At 38.5% G+C, this 15,735-nt stretch overlaps 1 protein-coding gene across 2 annotated transcripts in view; it reads left to right on the forward strand.

Moving 5' to 3' along the window:
• The first annotated feature begins 5,814 nt into the window (after window positions 1–5,814).
• LOC117177948 (protein groucho-like) overlaps window positions 5,815–15,735 on the forward strand; it is a 201,259-nt gene continuing 191,338 nt past the window's right edge. For both annotated transcript variants that reach the window (XM_033369078.1, XM_033369079.1), the window contains exon 1: window positions 5,815–6,756. In XM_033369078.1, the coding sequence (XP_033224969.1) occupies window positions 6,694–6,756 (63 nt within the window). In that variant the 5' untranslated portion in view covers window positions 5,815–6,693. The remainder of the gene's footprint in view (window positions 6,757–15,735) is intronic.

Consider the following 15,735-nt stretch of genomic DNA (forward strand, 5'->3'; position numbering starts at 1 on the left):
TAGCTATCTTGCTCGCTGAACCAGCTCTCACTCCCCTTTTCTCCCTCGTTCGGTAAGCACTGAGTTCCACGAGGACACGTATCCACCAACGAACATGGGCGAACACGCAAACTGGCTGCGGCGGCAAGCGGCTCCGCACAACCGCAACCGACCAAGCGCGACCGACAGCTTCGCCAACACTCTTCTTCTTCCTTTGCCTTCTCATCCTACAGAGAAAAGAAAACCAGACACGATATGAAAGGAAGAGATAAGATATGAAGAACGAACAGTGATAACAGAAAGAGTGTTTAAGGGAAAATAAGGAAATTGGAATAAGATAAAGCGATATTATAACGAATGGATAGAGGAAGTAGGAGGAAAGATGATGGAGAGTAGTACTTCTAATTAGAATTGGCAGACCTGGAAGCCGAAGCGGAAGGAAAGAAAGGAGACAGTAGAGGACACCAAAGCGAAGGAACAGTATATGTAGCATTCTAGATTAACTATAGTTACTCTATTTAAATTTTATCATAGTCCGGTATAAACAAAGGGCTCGAATTTTAAGTTTAGCCAGGATAGTTCTCCAGGAAGTTGAAAAGCTTCGCTGGAAGTCCCGAAAATGCCATGGCTTCGTTGCAGTTGCGCGAATGGGCACCAACGCTTCCGCGAAGCATGGCAATAATTTTCTAATCCTCCCGGAATAAGGGTCGACCAGCATCACTGTGTATGGAGGGAGAGCTTCGGGTAATGGGATCGACGTTTCGTTATATGTTACTTTTCCATTCTCATCCCTGTTCGTCCTTCCGTGTCTCGGTTCTTAGGATCGAGAATCGAGATCCATCCCGCAGTTCGGTCTCAACTAACTCTCCTCTCGTCCTTCTCTTTCATCTTCACTCCCTCCGCCATCGCCCCAGGCACCGTGTTTTTCCCTGTGTAGCCCCTATTTTTCATGTTTCGTTGCGGCTTCGCATAGCACCTTCGCTCCATAGGCCACTATACGAGTATAACAAGTCCACGCGGAGTGATTTCGACTGCTTCGAAAAACTCGAACTCGGATTGGCAGGCGCTTAGGCGTATCTTGGCAGCAGTCGTGTCTCGGAAAGCGCAAGGGAGGGGAACGCTGTAGTTTGATTCGCCAAGGCTCACTAAGTCGAGATCTTATTGGACGAGAGTACGAGCTACTCCACGTGGAGTTCTTTTACGAGCAAAGCAGGACGATAGCGGCAATCAAGTAGGAAACTGCTTGGGACTGTGTGCTGCACGATATTCACATAGGATAGGGGCGCCCCTTACCCAAACAGGGTGGAATGCCTGCTATGCTCACCCGCTCTATTTCACGTACACACTCGGAATACAAGCGCAAATACGTGCAAACATTCTATGCGTGATTCTCGCTCTTTCTCGCACTCCGTTTCTTCGGATCAGGATCTCTTGCTTCACTCCGCCTCTTACTTCTCTACCGATTCCACCCCCTCGAGGAGAGGCATAGGGGTTGGAAAACGGGTGGAGGCGCCATATTTGTGGTGGTGTGGGAAGTGAGGGAAATCACGAGTGGTGAGAGTGAGGGAGAGAAAAGTAGATAAGAGGAGTATCGGAGTGAGAGAGCACCCTGAGGGGTAGTAAGAGAGTCTGGAGAGTAAAGGGAAGTTTATGCGGACATCCGTGTCAGCCCGGTGTCGGCCATTTTGCGAAAAACTTTCGATTTGTTTGCACACCGAGCAGTCGACCAACCGGGGCTAATGCTCGCGTATGCCTGACACGTCACATCGCGTCCTCGTTTAAACTTTAAACGAGTACTACACGAGCATACCCTGCCCAAAATTTTGGAAAATGACGGTTCCATACCTATGTAGCCACTCCGAAATATACCAAAAGACAAGCAACGTTTACATATCTGGCTCAGAGTTCTGAAAAATTGAATTGAAAAACGCAGCATCAGCTATGTTCTAGCTCTTCCAAAACAATGTTTTAAAATGTAGAAAAAAAGTGTATTTTATTATAATTTACACTAACGATTTAAATTAAGAAACGGGATTTCTATTTACATATGATTAATTGAATTTTCGAAATTGTCACAAATGTATAAGACCTGTTCAGGCGTTACGTATTTTTTTAATGGCTCCTAAGCATCCGTGAAAATTTTGAATAAAGTCTATCCTTTCGGGTAGTTAAAACTGGAATTGGTCTATGTGTATCTGTGCGACTATAGAATATAGATGTGTACCTACCAGGTACGCCTGAATGCAAGTATAAAAAATAGAAATATAAAAAATTGGAATAACTCGGAAAATAATTTAAACTTTTGAAGACCTTAGGCTTATCTTAAACAGAATTCTGCATAGTATTTGTCAAAATGAAAAAACAATATTTTTAGAATTTTTTCCATAGATTTTGCCCTAAGGTCAGACTTGACACAACAAAGTAGCAACATTTCAAACAAGTTTACCGACTTACATTTTTTAAATGATTATCTTATTTTACTAAATGAAAGTAATAATTATATACATTTAAACAATTAATTATTTTCAGAGTTATTCCATTTTTAAAAAAACGTCGAAATTTTAAGTTTTTTTGTAGTATTTTTTATAAAGTTGACATTTTGCCGCCAACTTGGATTTATTGGACGCAGAATTTTATTACATTTAGTTTTCTAATGTGGAAAGGTTTTTAAAGTTTGTTTTTTTCTTCATTTTTTTAAAGCGAGAGGTCAAAAAGAATATTATTTAAGAATATCGATCAAACTGAGTAAGATAATTACTAAAAAACAAAGAATAGTTTTAAATCTCAACCTTTTTGAGCTCGCACCGCTTTTGTTTCTTAACGCCTGAGTGACAACTACAGACCCAGCGCAGCTCCTATTACACCTATCTGCGGCGTGGCGTCAATTCTCAGAAGGGCTATAGAAGGGAGGGCTATTGCAAGGTCTCACTGCAATTAGATCCTTATTAGCATGTTAGCTGCTTAGTTTTGTTCACTCTAAAAACTAGATAGTTAGAATATTTTGGGACGGCTATCGGACTGAGTAAGTTTAATTAGAGTATTATTTCTCCAAGCTTGATCAACGAACTCTTATAGATTATAACCGATAAGTCACAGGAATGAGATTTATATAATACTCATTGTTCTACGTTATAACTATTCATCATCAGCTGAGTATCATAGGTACTTAGTTTTACTAATACGAAAAATTATAATTGTTAAGGAATGTAAAATTTTACTTAAAACCTGTTTGAGACTAAAGCTTCCTTATGCAATAATTCTGTAATAATTGCATTCTATGCAATAATTCTGTAATAATTGCATTCTATGCAATATTTCTGTAATAATTGCATTCTATGCAATAATTCTGTAATAATTGCATTCTATGCAATAATTTTGAAGATATTTCTTTTAACTCTCTCCATACCGAAAAACTATGGTCCTTTTTCCGAGTTCATAATGAAACATTCTCCACGAGTGGCGCATACTAATTTACCTAAGACATACGCGAAAATCACGACTTTTTTCGTCTGGAAATAGTGGACATGGATATACATTGACTCTGTTGCAAAGCTCCCACCTGAGTGTAGTTGGCGCCACGTGACGGCTTATTCAATCACACATTCTCAACAGACTATCACTCTCTTTTTCTATCAAGCGATATAAAATGTTTTCTTTTTGAATCCTATATCAAGGTTATGTCGTACATATTTTCATACGAAGTAAGTATTTTAGCAAACATGAATCATATTGTATATATATTTTCACTTAAAATAAACTAATAGGCAATTGGGAATAAGGCATTTTTTCTCAAGTGTACCAGCCACTGGATAGTAGTGTATCGCGAAATAATTTGTCATTTTGATCAATATTTACAGGGGGGGGGGGGGGGGGGGGGGGGGGGTGAACATTTCGGGATTTTTTGGATATCATCTATTTCAGCGATTTTTAACTCTTCTAATGGCGATAAAACAGATTTATCAATACATTTTTTATGACAATTTTTGCGCCCTTTCTGTTGATCATAAGCATTTTCTTAAAAAATAAATATTTCACCTTTAGAAATGAAAGTTGCAAAACCAATTTTGTCTTTTGGAAAAAGGCACATTTTATTATTTATTTTACTATTTCAAAAGAAAGCTTAGGTTCATCCCTTTAAGGGCATTGAAGTTCTTTTAAAAATGAAATTAGTATTTGCTTATTGATTAGAGAAGCGTAGAGTGAATTTTAAGAATATATCATACCATTTGTTTTGGTGAGTTTGAAATCTTTTAATATCAATAAAGAAAATATTTTCTTCTGCAGTTTTGATAACTTTTCTTATACCGTTTTTATGGGACATGGTCATTTGTTTAGAATAAATATTTAGCCTTTAAAAATGAAGGTCAATTATCGATTTGACTTTTTTCATAAGGTTTTTTGGACTTTAAAAAAATGGGAAGGTTTTTTTTGCGAACCTTGAGAATAAAAAGTGTATTTCTAATTTTTTATTGAAGAAAATACTGCTATAAGTCCTTCGGCATACCCAATGATGCTTAGCGTGCGCGTTGATGTTCTGAAAATCTAAATCATTATTTTCGTGAATACATAATTTAAATTTTACTGTTTAATCTCAAGGTTTTTACACTAAAAAACTCAAGCGTTCTTTGTAACACATAAGAAATTTCAAGAAAAGTGCCATTCTATGAAAAGAAGTACATTTTATTCCTGTATTTGTTAGAAAAAATATTGTCTGTGACAGATGCGCAATGAAGGAGCTCTTTGTATCAGTGACTATTTACTGAAATTGCAGTCGTTTATCATTGATTGCTCAGAAAGAAAACTGATAATAACTGATTTTGTTGATGTTGGGAATAATGTATTGTTTGGCAGATAGTAAATGTTCATTCAGTTGTGAACTTACGGAGCTTTAACTGTTTTTAATTTTGTAAAAGAAGAAAATTAATATTATAATATTTTTTCTTTATAGCTCTATTGCCACTTTTCGAAAAATAAGTGAAAAGAAAATACAAGTTCTTAGTTCTGAAGAAACTTGATTAAATTATTGCAAATTTCAATATATCTTTACATTGTGAATACGTACACGTAGAATACGAGTGTAAAAATATATCTAATTGTAACAATTAGATATATGTATTTGATAAACCTGCCTAAGAAGACTATAGAATAAACACAGTTCTTTTAACTTGGGCTTTTTTAGATATCTATTCGCCTATTCGGCTTATTATAATGGAAACATTTGAAAATGTGAAGCAGTATTTTGAATAGGAGAATACTTATAAAACAAATTTACTATGAAATGATATTTAAGTTTGAGATTATAGACGGCGCGCGAGTTTCAAAAAGTAAATCTCCCCGTTAAAATGCAATCGAAAAAGTATTTTTAAAGCTCAAAGTTGTTTTTATAAGTGAAATTTCTTCACTGCAAGAAGCAATCTAATTGTAAAGGATCTTGAGTACGTGCATTATTTTCAAACGGCATTTCATGTACGTTCATTGTAACGTTGAAATTTGGTTGAAGACGAGCAGTCCTTGTCGGGGCGTTCGTGCATTTAATAAGTTGCGAGTATGTCATATATCAGAGAGGGGGAATTCTCGTCGATACTTTGAGCACCAAGAATAAGGCAACATGAACCGTCAGTGACAAAGTTATGAGCTCGTCATGAGAGCTGTGATTTCGTGCTAGCATTTTCGGGCTTTTGCATAACCGAGCGACTAATTGTAAAGGAGCTATCGCACCAGTTAATACGAGGGAAGAGGTGGTGGGATCGGAATCTTGTCTGCGGTTCGTGGGGTGAGGGGAAACTCGAGAGCTGTTTGTGTGTGGAGGGGACGGAATCCCCACCACGCGGTCGAGTCAGTCGGTTCGAGTCTGCGGAGTAGAGAGGTTCGTTGTTCGTGTAATTCTTTCGTGTTCTCTCGTTTTGGAACGATTTGTGCTCGGGAGGCCTTGAATATTGTGAAAAACCAGAAAAATATTGTGCTGACGTTCATTGGATACTTACCCATAATCTCCATCAGGAGAAGGATTAACAAAAAGTGTCAAAATAGTGTTTTCGTTGACTCCGAATAGAGATGTACGCGCGTGCTAGAGTGCAGTGCGCGACAGTTGTTTAAACGACTAAAGTTGGTAATTTTTCTAATTAATCGACGAAGAAAGTCGATCTGTGGCGGAAATCAGTAAGGGAGAGAGAAGCGTTGCTTTTCTGGCATCGCCGTTCGAGAAGGAAGAGCGTCTCTCTTTCTCTCTCTCGCACCTTGTGCTTCCACGCTCCGTCGGTCTTTTTCCGAGTTGCGGGGCGCTAAAGTTACTCCCTGCATTACCGACGGTTACCGTTCGGTTCGTTGGCGTTCGCTTGTTTTTTTCTCTTTGCGAGGTAGAGCGACGAAACCACGAGGAGGTATCGGCGACGAGGGTGCGATTTTCCTCGATGAGGAGCTAATCTCGGATGGAGAGCGGGTGGATGGCTCGTCGAGGTTGCAGGGCGAGAATTTCGAAAGTATCGTGCCAAGAGAAACGGCTTTGCCAACGTCGTCACAGGGTTCTCTCTTAGCCGCGCGTGTGTCCTTTGTTGGTAGTTGTGTGGTGGTTTGGTGAACCGTAGTGTTGGCGCGATGACGGCATTTTTCGCTAATCGTACCGTGCACTGAAACATCGCTGAAGAGAACAGCGACCAAGGAAACTTAGAGATAAAGAGACCGTAGTGATTTCTGCGGATTCTAAAAGCCTGGAAAATGTACCCCAGCGCTGGAATAAATGCCGCCGCGGTGGCAGCGGCTGCAGCTGCCAGGCATCCGGTAAGTGCATACTTGTGTATTTTGATATTTAATCGCTTTTAGGCCCAAGGATGTGTGTTAATAATGGTCAATGAACAGCCGGTCGAAATATAACTGCTTGTAAGTTTCAAGTTTGATTAACCGGCGATTATTCGAACATGTTTATTCGAATGAGACGTACTTCGATAGCTGCCGTCGGCGGCAGTTCTCTTCATGTGCGCAGTGTCCGCACAAACCGTTACTTTTGAAATTCGGTTCTTTTAGATAATTGAAACTTTGAGCAAATTTGATGAAGTAAATCATAAATCATTCAACTTGTTGATTATATGTGTTATATAATAAAGCTTATTTAAATATTCCTCAAGGATTTATCTTGGCAAGCAACCTTTTAGTATTTACAAAGATCGGGATATATTTATATTGATGGGCAAGAGACTTTCAGGTAAATTAGCCATATCTGCTGCTGCTATACCTGTATTCTCTGTTTCGAATGGTCCATAGTAAAACAAAACTGACATCTTGAAGTTCCGCAATAAACGTTGTACCTGGAAGTAGAAGTAGACACTTGATTTAAACAGAATGACTAAAACAATATACCCAGGAAACTTGCAGGTCAATTAGTGTGGTAAGTCCTGTAGATTTAATCCGCCCCATAAACCACATTCCATTGTCACTGGATTTGAGTAAGTTTCTGTCCGCAAGTGGTAGGAAGATGTAGAATTTAGATACGGTCTACTTGAAAATTCCTTGTGGCTCGAAATTTGCTCGCAGGTAAATAGGACCCGGGCTCAAAATGGCTTCAGTAGTTTCTTAAAGCTTGACTAACCTTTTCTGCTGAGCATATTTCGAAAGCCATTACTCAATAAGGAGTTAAAAGGAAGACCAAATTGTAAAAACTCATATACTATCATCAATTGACTAACAATATTGTTGTGGATTTGATAGAAAAACCAAAATATAATTCTCATATAGTGTAATCACTAACTGCAAAGTCAACTGAACTACTTTTGACTTCATTATGTCAACAGCAATTATAAACACATACAAATAAATCTGGCACTTACTATACAAATAAGATATGTCTCTCTAGTCTAGTGACTAGTCTATGCCCTAATAAATGCAAGAAAAAAACAATACAAAATTTATTCATGGAATTTATATCGAATAATACCAGACTAATATTTTTGAAGATAGAAACAAAAAATGGGCTCGCGTCAGTGCTAGCGACTTCTGGTTCTGCTTATGAACAACATTAATACACTTTTATTCAACTTTTCTCAGAAAAAAATAACAATTGAAAACCCGAGTAGTAATAATATTTTCTCAAAGAACTTTACTATTTCGTTTTTTATGATTAGTATACTCTCACACTTTTCATTTTAAGGGTATCACCCTCATTCTGTGTGAATCAAAGTATTTTCCTATTACCAATATTTCAAAGCTTATAAGTTGATGCGTATTTTGATGAGAAAACAATTTACCAGGACTTGAGCTAACATCTGTCAGATGGTAGTTGGGGGGGGGGAGGCGTTGTGTTATAGCAACTATAGTGACTATAATATATACTTATGCAGTGCACACATTGAAATATTTGATGCGCGTAGCTTAATATGGTTTCAAAGTGGCCGTGGCTAGATTTACGGTGAGGACCCCGCTTATCATGGGGTTAGTCCGTATACAGTTATAAACTATAGTCTATACTCTATTGCTATTCTGTAGTATAGTCTGTACTTTATAGTGACTATACACTTGACTCTGGCGATCATCGAGACACGTGTTCATGCCTGCGAGTGCACACGCACGTGTCTTGTATATCACCCAATCGACACGTTTGACCACTGAAAAGCATTTCACTACGATCTTGTCTGATATTTCATCCACTGTTCATCAGTTTACTAAAGAACTAATATCAAAATAAAACATACGTAAAATTATTCAACTTTGATTGCATCAATAAGGGCATGTGAGACTTAGAAAATGATCGATTTTACCAGTTTTAGGTTCCCCCGGTTTTTTTTTCTAGACTAATAAATATTTTGTCTTAGAAATTTGGGAAATGATAGCGAACATGTTAACAGACGCCCTGTACACTTTTATGTCGGTTAATTAAAAAAATGTGATTTTGTTAAATTTTATTAATTTGGATGGCGCTATAGGAATCAGTATCGATTTTATCGGTGTTCAGAATCTGGGGAATTATAGTGAACATGCTAACGGGCGTCCGTTCACACTTTTTTGTAGGTGAATTCCAACATAAACGTGTCTATATTTCAAGGTTATGTGTGTTACAATTCTCCCGAGTGTTACTTCCAAACTACACAATATTTTTGGCCGAAAACTTTAGACTTACAAATAAACATATCAACTATGTCCCGGAACTTACCTTGTTTGTAGGTAATTTAAAAACTTTGTTTCATAAATAATTTCCAAACTATCAGAATGATAGAGCTGAAAAACGACGTAACCTCAAAATAATGCACATGCATAACATTTTCGTTTAGCACAATATAGTTTTTTTTGTATCCCTCAAAAAAGAGTTCGGGGAAATGTACCCGATTGACCACACGACGAAATATCACATGCCCTTAAACCAGTATTTATTCTAATATTGAACCCTGATATTTATCTTTTGGAAAGTATGCATTCCATTTATTTCTGGAAGCTTTTCAAGAAGTCGTTAGAAGTTGTCCAGATTTGAAGTAGCATTTAAAAATAAATTAGTTTACTTTCAAAGAATTGTAAGAATCGTTTCTATATCGGTCGTTATTGGTTATTTAAATACCACTCTGGGGCAAAATAAGTAAAATAAAAACGTTCCGAAATTCCTCCAAGTTTTAATAGCATGCATCGCACGTGACTAATGCTAGAGAAGCGTTCTCATGTCAGATGCTAATCGACCGCGCGAACAAGTGTATCAGGCCAACTCGAAGCGTCCTACGTGTGCATGTATAATGTACCCATGCAATCGCCCACACGTTGTCCAAAACCTACGTAAATTACTCTAGCCTACTATCGGCGAGAAAACTATAGGCATCTGCCTTTGAAGCTTGACAACTCAGTCAAAAAAAAAATGCTAGCGCAACAAAACAACAGTCATTTAAAAGCTAAAAGTGTTCTACGTTAATGAGGTTGAAGACGTTTATGTAAAAAATTTTTTGTGCTTAGCAGACTGAAAAATGTAAAAAAAAGTAAGGTTTTTTGGGTACATTTAAGAACAGTCAAGTTTAGAGCATTATTTCTTATACAAGGGGCGATGGAAAAAATTTGAAAAAATTCATGAGTATGAGGAAAAATATTGTGAACCAGTTGCAGTTGAGAAATTTGAAAAATACTAAAAATAGTTGCTTAAAAGCACAAAAATGTGCAACTGTATTATCTTCAGTAAACAAGTGACAGAAAGCAGGGGGGGGGGGGCGTTTTTTTCCTGCCGACCGCTGATGTCATTCTTCAGCCCCTAGTTCTGAATGCTTGGATGGTACCTGGCCACGGGTCAAAGAAAGGGACCAGCGGTCGGAAGTAAAACAAAACGCCCCCCCCCCCCTTCTTTCTGTCACTTGTTTTCCAACAAAACAAATGTCTAAAAATATCGCTTTAATATCTGTATTGGAACTGAAGATAATACAGTTGCACATTTTTGTGCTTTTAAGCAACAATTTTTATTATTTTTAAAATTTTTCAACTGCAACTGGTTCACAACAGTTTTTCTCATACTCATGAATTTTTTCAAATTTTTTCCATCGCCCCTTGTATAAGAAATAATGCTCTAAACTTGACTGTTTTTAAATGTACTCGAAAATCCTTACTTTATTACATTTTTCAGTCTGCTAAGCACAAAAAATTTTTTACATAAACGTTTTCAAGTTCATTAACGTAGAACACTTTCAGCTTTTAAATGACTGTTTTTTTTTTGCGCTAGCATTTTTTTTTACTGAGCTGTTAAGATTCATAGGCAGATGTCGATAGTTTTGTAGTCTTTGTATGAAAGTGAAAATAGATCCAATCTGCAAGCTTTGAAATGTAATTTGAATTAATTCCAAGCCTTAATCAATACCAATTGGAGATTAATTTAGTAAAATTTGGGTCGCGTGATCGAGTGATCGGCGTACACGTAATGATTATGGTAATGGCCCAGTCCTGGTGTTGTATCCTAGTAGACCCTAAATACGCCTTACACCGGATGTGGCACGACGATATTGTACCACGTGGATTCATGAAAGGGGTGCGACGAACCAGAGGGGTTGGCGTTTCAGGGATTTTGCTGGGGTGAACAACAATATAAGGGAGGACAAGGTGGAGGGTGCCAGCAACACCGAGGGGTTAGTAGGAGTTTGTGCATTAAGTACGTATGCCTCCATTAGGTACCTATTATCTATATGCACTCTACTTCGCACGAGACTCTTTACCCCTCTTGGGCAAATATTGATACTTTTAATCGGACTATTTACACCAACGATTCCCAAACTAGTGCCGACGGTCGGCGGCCCGACCGTGGTCGGGGGAAGCCACCCCGGGCCGGGCAGTCCCCTTGCGCAGTGGTCGGCAAACTTTTTGCCTCATTTTCAGGTATGGTCAGGCTCCACCCGACTTAATTTTTTCTACTAATTTTCGGTCTATTCATGTACCTTAGTGTGAGTGAGCTTACTCCAGCAAGGGTCTTTTGTCCACAGGCATGTCAAAATAAGGAAATTTTAAAACTTTTATTTTTTTAATCAGCGATTTGAAAATAGCATTATCAGCATCTAATGATTTTTCCGATTTCAATGATATATTACTTGCCTAGAAAAGTTAAAAATTTGAAGGAGTTTATAATCAAGAAACATCAGATTGACAGTCAATTTAATACTAAATACTTCTCAGATTTTCAACCTTTATAGACAAATTACATGTCTTTGGAATCGGAACACTACGTAGATGCCAAATATATTACTTTTAAGTCACTGATCGCAAAATTACGAATTTTTTAATCTCACATTTTTTTCCCATTTTATAACAAAGGACCCCTGAGGAAAGGGATGATCTGGCCAAGCACGCAGGTACTGCCCTGAGAGTGAAGCATGCAACCTTCCGCAAGACCCACAGTCAAGTATTCCCCTTGGGTTCTAGTAGAGGGAAAAAAATTGTAGGGTGGCGGCCCTGCCCCTCCCTGAAAACTGCAAAAAAAGTTTGGGAATCGCTGATTTAGACCAGCGATTCCCAAACCAGTGCCGCCGGCCGATGAGGCTGCCGCCGACAGAGGGATGCCATCCCGGGCCGGGCAGTCCCCTAGGAGGGAAGCCAGCCCGGGCCCAGCCACTCGGCAGCCCCCCCCCCCCCCCGCTATGAGGACCCTTTCATCGTCATGAGATTTAAGGCTATTTCAATAACTAAAATCCTAAAGATATGGCTCAATTCAATTATATTTATCTGAATCATTTTCCTGGTGTAATTTTAAGAAAATGAAAAAAAAGTTGATGAAAATCGGTTAACATTTCGAGTAATTAAGCATATCGTTAAGAACACGCAAATTGACAAGAACTGTCAAGTGGAATTGAAGATATTAACCGATTTTTATCAACTTTCTTTTCAAGTAATCAAGTGTCCCCCCTTGGCGGCAGGGTATTGTGAAAAAATGTGACGTTGGCGGCCCTGCCGCTCCCTAGAAAGTGCATAAAAAGTTTGGGAATCGCTGATTTAGACCACTGGATAGATACGCTGTTCAATGTACAGAACAAATACACCCCAGCTGAAAAATTTAGTTAGGTTTTTTCGAGCATAGGGGCTTCGGGTTCGAAACCAAAGCTTGTGTATTTTTTCTGTCCAGTGGAAAGTCGATAAATACGTGAATAAAAAAGTGTATCATCGTGGAGTGATTGTGCTCTGATAAAAACCAACTGAAATTGAATATAAATTTTCCTCGCTCACAATTTGTCTTGTCAGCACCTATGAATTTAATTATACGTAAATAGAAAAAAAGTAAAATTTAAAGATGCATGGGTTAGATAAGCATCCAGCGTAAGACCCTGAAAGATGGAGCAATTTAGTAATAAAGTTAATGAATAACAGTCGACGTCCATAGTAGCAGGTGCTCTCGGGCCATTGGTGCAGTAAAAAAGCTCAGAGGCGATAAAAAGTGGTCTCCCTCGGATCCGCCGTTAACTATGTAGTTATACGATGAACCATAAAAAGTCTGGGCCGGTGCGGCGACGTCTTGATGTTTATCGACGTCTCCGAGATATTCCTTGACTTTATATCAAAAGGCCTGTGCTGCTTTGATCGGAAAACGGATCAACTAGGGGATCGGTATAAAAGCATACAATGGAGGGGGAAAGGAAAGAGAGAGAGAAAGTCTCGCTCAACAGCAGGTGCTCAGCCAATAATCCCTAGGTACGGAGTTGAGCGGCTCCTTCGAAATCGCTTTTCCCGCCAAATAATCCACCATCGGTACAACACAATAGACTACGACCCCTTGGTTCTGTACCGTATTGCTCGAGCCTAAGGGCGCTGTAAATTGGTCCACTAGGACTAGGAAGAATGAAAAGGGGCAGGTCCGCTTTTAGTGGTTTAGGTATCCTATACTTTTTTCCGTAACTTGCAAAAGCACCCGGTCTCGTTTTCTCTTTTCTTGTTCCCCTTGAGAGATTCTCTCTCTTGCGCATATTTTACTCCAGTCAAGAGGTCGTATGGCTTAAGTGTTCGGGACATAACCCATTGTGCCGGGCATTGGTATTTACGTCTGCATACAACTTCGCCCGGGAATAGGGAACAAGTTCCGTCTCCTTGAATTGTCGTTTAAATAACTCTCAAATTACCTCGCGTTTCAGCATCCCTTTCCCACCTTTTTTTACTCCTCTTATTCGCCCATTAGCCACGACCTGCCTTGTATTCACCCAAAAGCAGCAATTATTTTTTAGAGGGTTTGTACTTCTATTTTGCAGCCAAGCTGTCGTCGTATTATGTTTCAATGGCGCGACACCACTAAAAAATAGTTGCGGGGCACAGACACAAAATCCTGAGAAACAAACAGAAAATAGTGACTGTCCGGACGTTTAGACTCGGCAATATTTCTACGTAATGGCTAGCCTGTCGGCGCCGGCAACATTGTTAGTTGCCGGAAAGGTTACATGTTGCCGGTTTTTTTTTGCGTTTCCTTTTTTTAAATCGTATACTGATGTATATTGATCCGCCGATTACAAACCTGAACATGAAAACACCTGAAAATATAATTTTCAGTGTTAAAACTTTAAAAAATTATGTTTTTTATTTACGAAGTTTATATACACGATCTGTACCGGCAAAAAGCATACGAAAGGGTCTTCTACGCATTTTAGAGTAAGACCATGTAATTTAGGAGTTATTTTGTTATTTTTTTGTTTTTGACGATATGAACGAAACGTTCTATGTTTAAATCACACTTTATCGTGGATTTGCGACTCAAGAATTACTATTGACGCCTCGTAGGGGCGGATAGGGGCCCCTGTGACTGGTCACAGAAATAATGTAAGGTCGTACACCTCCCCCTTTCCAGCGTCTCGTTTGGGGGGGGGGCACCCCTGTGACTGGTCACTGAAATAATGTAAGGTCGCACCCCTACCCCATTTCTAACGCCTCTTGGAGGCGGGTAGGCGCCCTTGTAACTGGTCAAGGAAATAATTTAAGGTCGCACCCCTACCCCTTTTCTAACGCTACGTGGGGTGGGAAGGCACCTCTGTGATTCGTCATACGAATAATATTGGCCCCTAACTGTTGCCAACGTCGTGTGGCGAGGCTAGAATGTATTCCTGTGATTAGTCACAAATGATGTCTTATATATTTTATTCTGCATAATTCTTGTAATTTAATCGAATAATGGATTGTTTACATAGGCTTTCGGCTTTAATAATTAATTATTTTATAATAATTCATTGTTACCGTTACTGTAAGCTGTTTGTTGTTACCTATTTTTATACATACTCTTTTTTATAGGTTTTTTCATTCAAAACCTCGCATCTATCCAGCATTCCCACTCGTTTTTCATATCACTCCTAGGAAATGAAACAGAATCCTAATTCATTTCGATTTTTCTTTTTACAAGCACGATTTTTATCAGTTTTGACCTTGAAAATTGTATTTTCAGGTATTTGCATGACTGTATACGTAATACGCTTTCATTTCGTATTTTGCTATTCGCGAAAAGCAGCCGGCAACGTATAGACTCCACCATATTTTTAACATTGCAAACTGTAAAAACGGCCAAAAAATTTTTAACTCATTTTTCTAATAATTTTTGTTACGAATGCCGCTAATAATGAAAATTGCTTATAATCGTAATTCTAATTTAATATTCTACTGTTATTTTATTATATAATAAACATTTGATAAAAATAATAGTTTTATTGAACCTTTGCGAACAAGTCGATGTGAATATAGGTTGGCTGCAGTGATTTAGTCTGGCAGATGAGAAACGCTGATTTCATTCGTCTGTGAAGTTTGCATCACTCGCCGCGGTCACTTTCCGGCGCCTCCAGTGGAGTGGTAGTCCGGTTCCTGCTGTTAAATTCACACTCACGAAGTCAGCTGTTTTCGCATTCGACACACAAATAACTATTGCATAAGGTTATAATTTTTGGGATTTTGTTCGGGTCGAGGAAGAAAACACTTGAAACACTTCAATTGCGTTTTTTATATTTGTGCCACATATCATATTGTACACCGTCTTAACAACATTATCTAAAATCTTAGGCAAGCGTTGTTTTGCCTGTAGAATTATTTCTGTAAAATGTCTTTTTGTCTTAGATTTATAAGCTTATGTGTGTGGTCGTTCACATGAAAAAGGGCCTTATGGGCGGTTTTAGTTCAGAAGATATTCGCGTTTTTATAAGTCAGGATTAAAATCATTATTTTCGGGTATGAGTTGCGAATAATACTTGGACATATAATAAATCTCTTGGTACTATAATAATGTTTCGAAAACAACCGGAAGTCGGTATATTTGATTTTAGAAACAGAAGTATATAATATGTGCGCTTAAGACAAAGTGGGTGA

This window comes from Belonocnema kinseyi, chromosome 8 (assembly GCF_010883055.1).
Source record: "Belonocnema kinseyi isolate 2016_QV_RU_SX_M_011 chromosome 8, B_treatae_v1, whole genome shotgun sequence".
NCBI lineage: Eukaryota > Metazoa > Arthropoda > Insecta > Hymenoptera > Cynipidae > Belonocnema > Belonocnema kinseyi.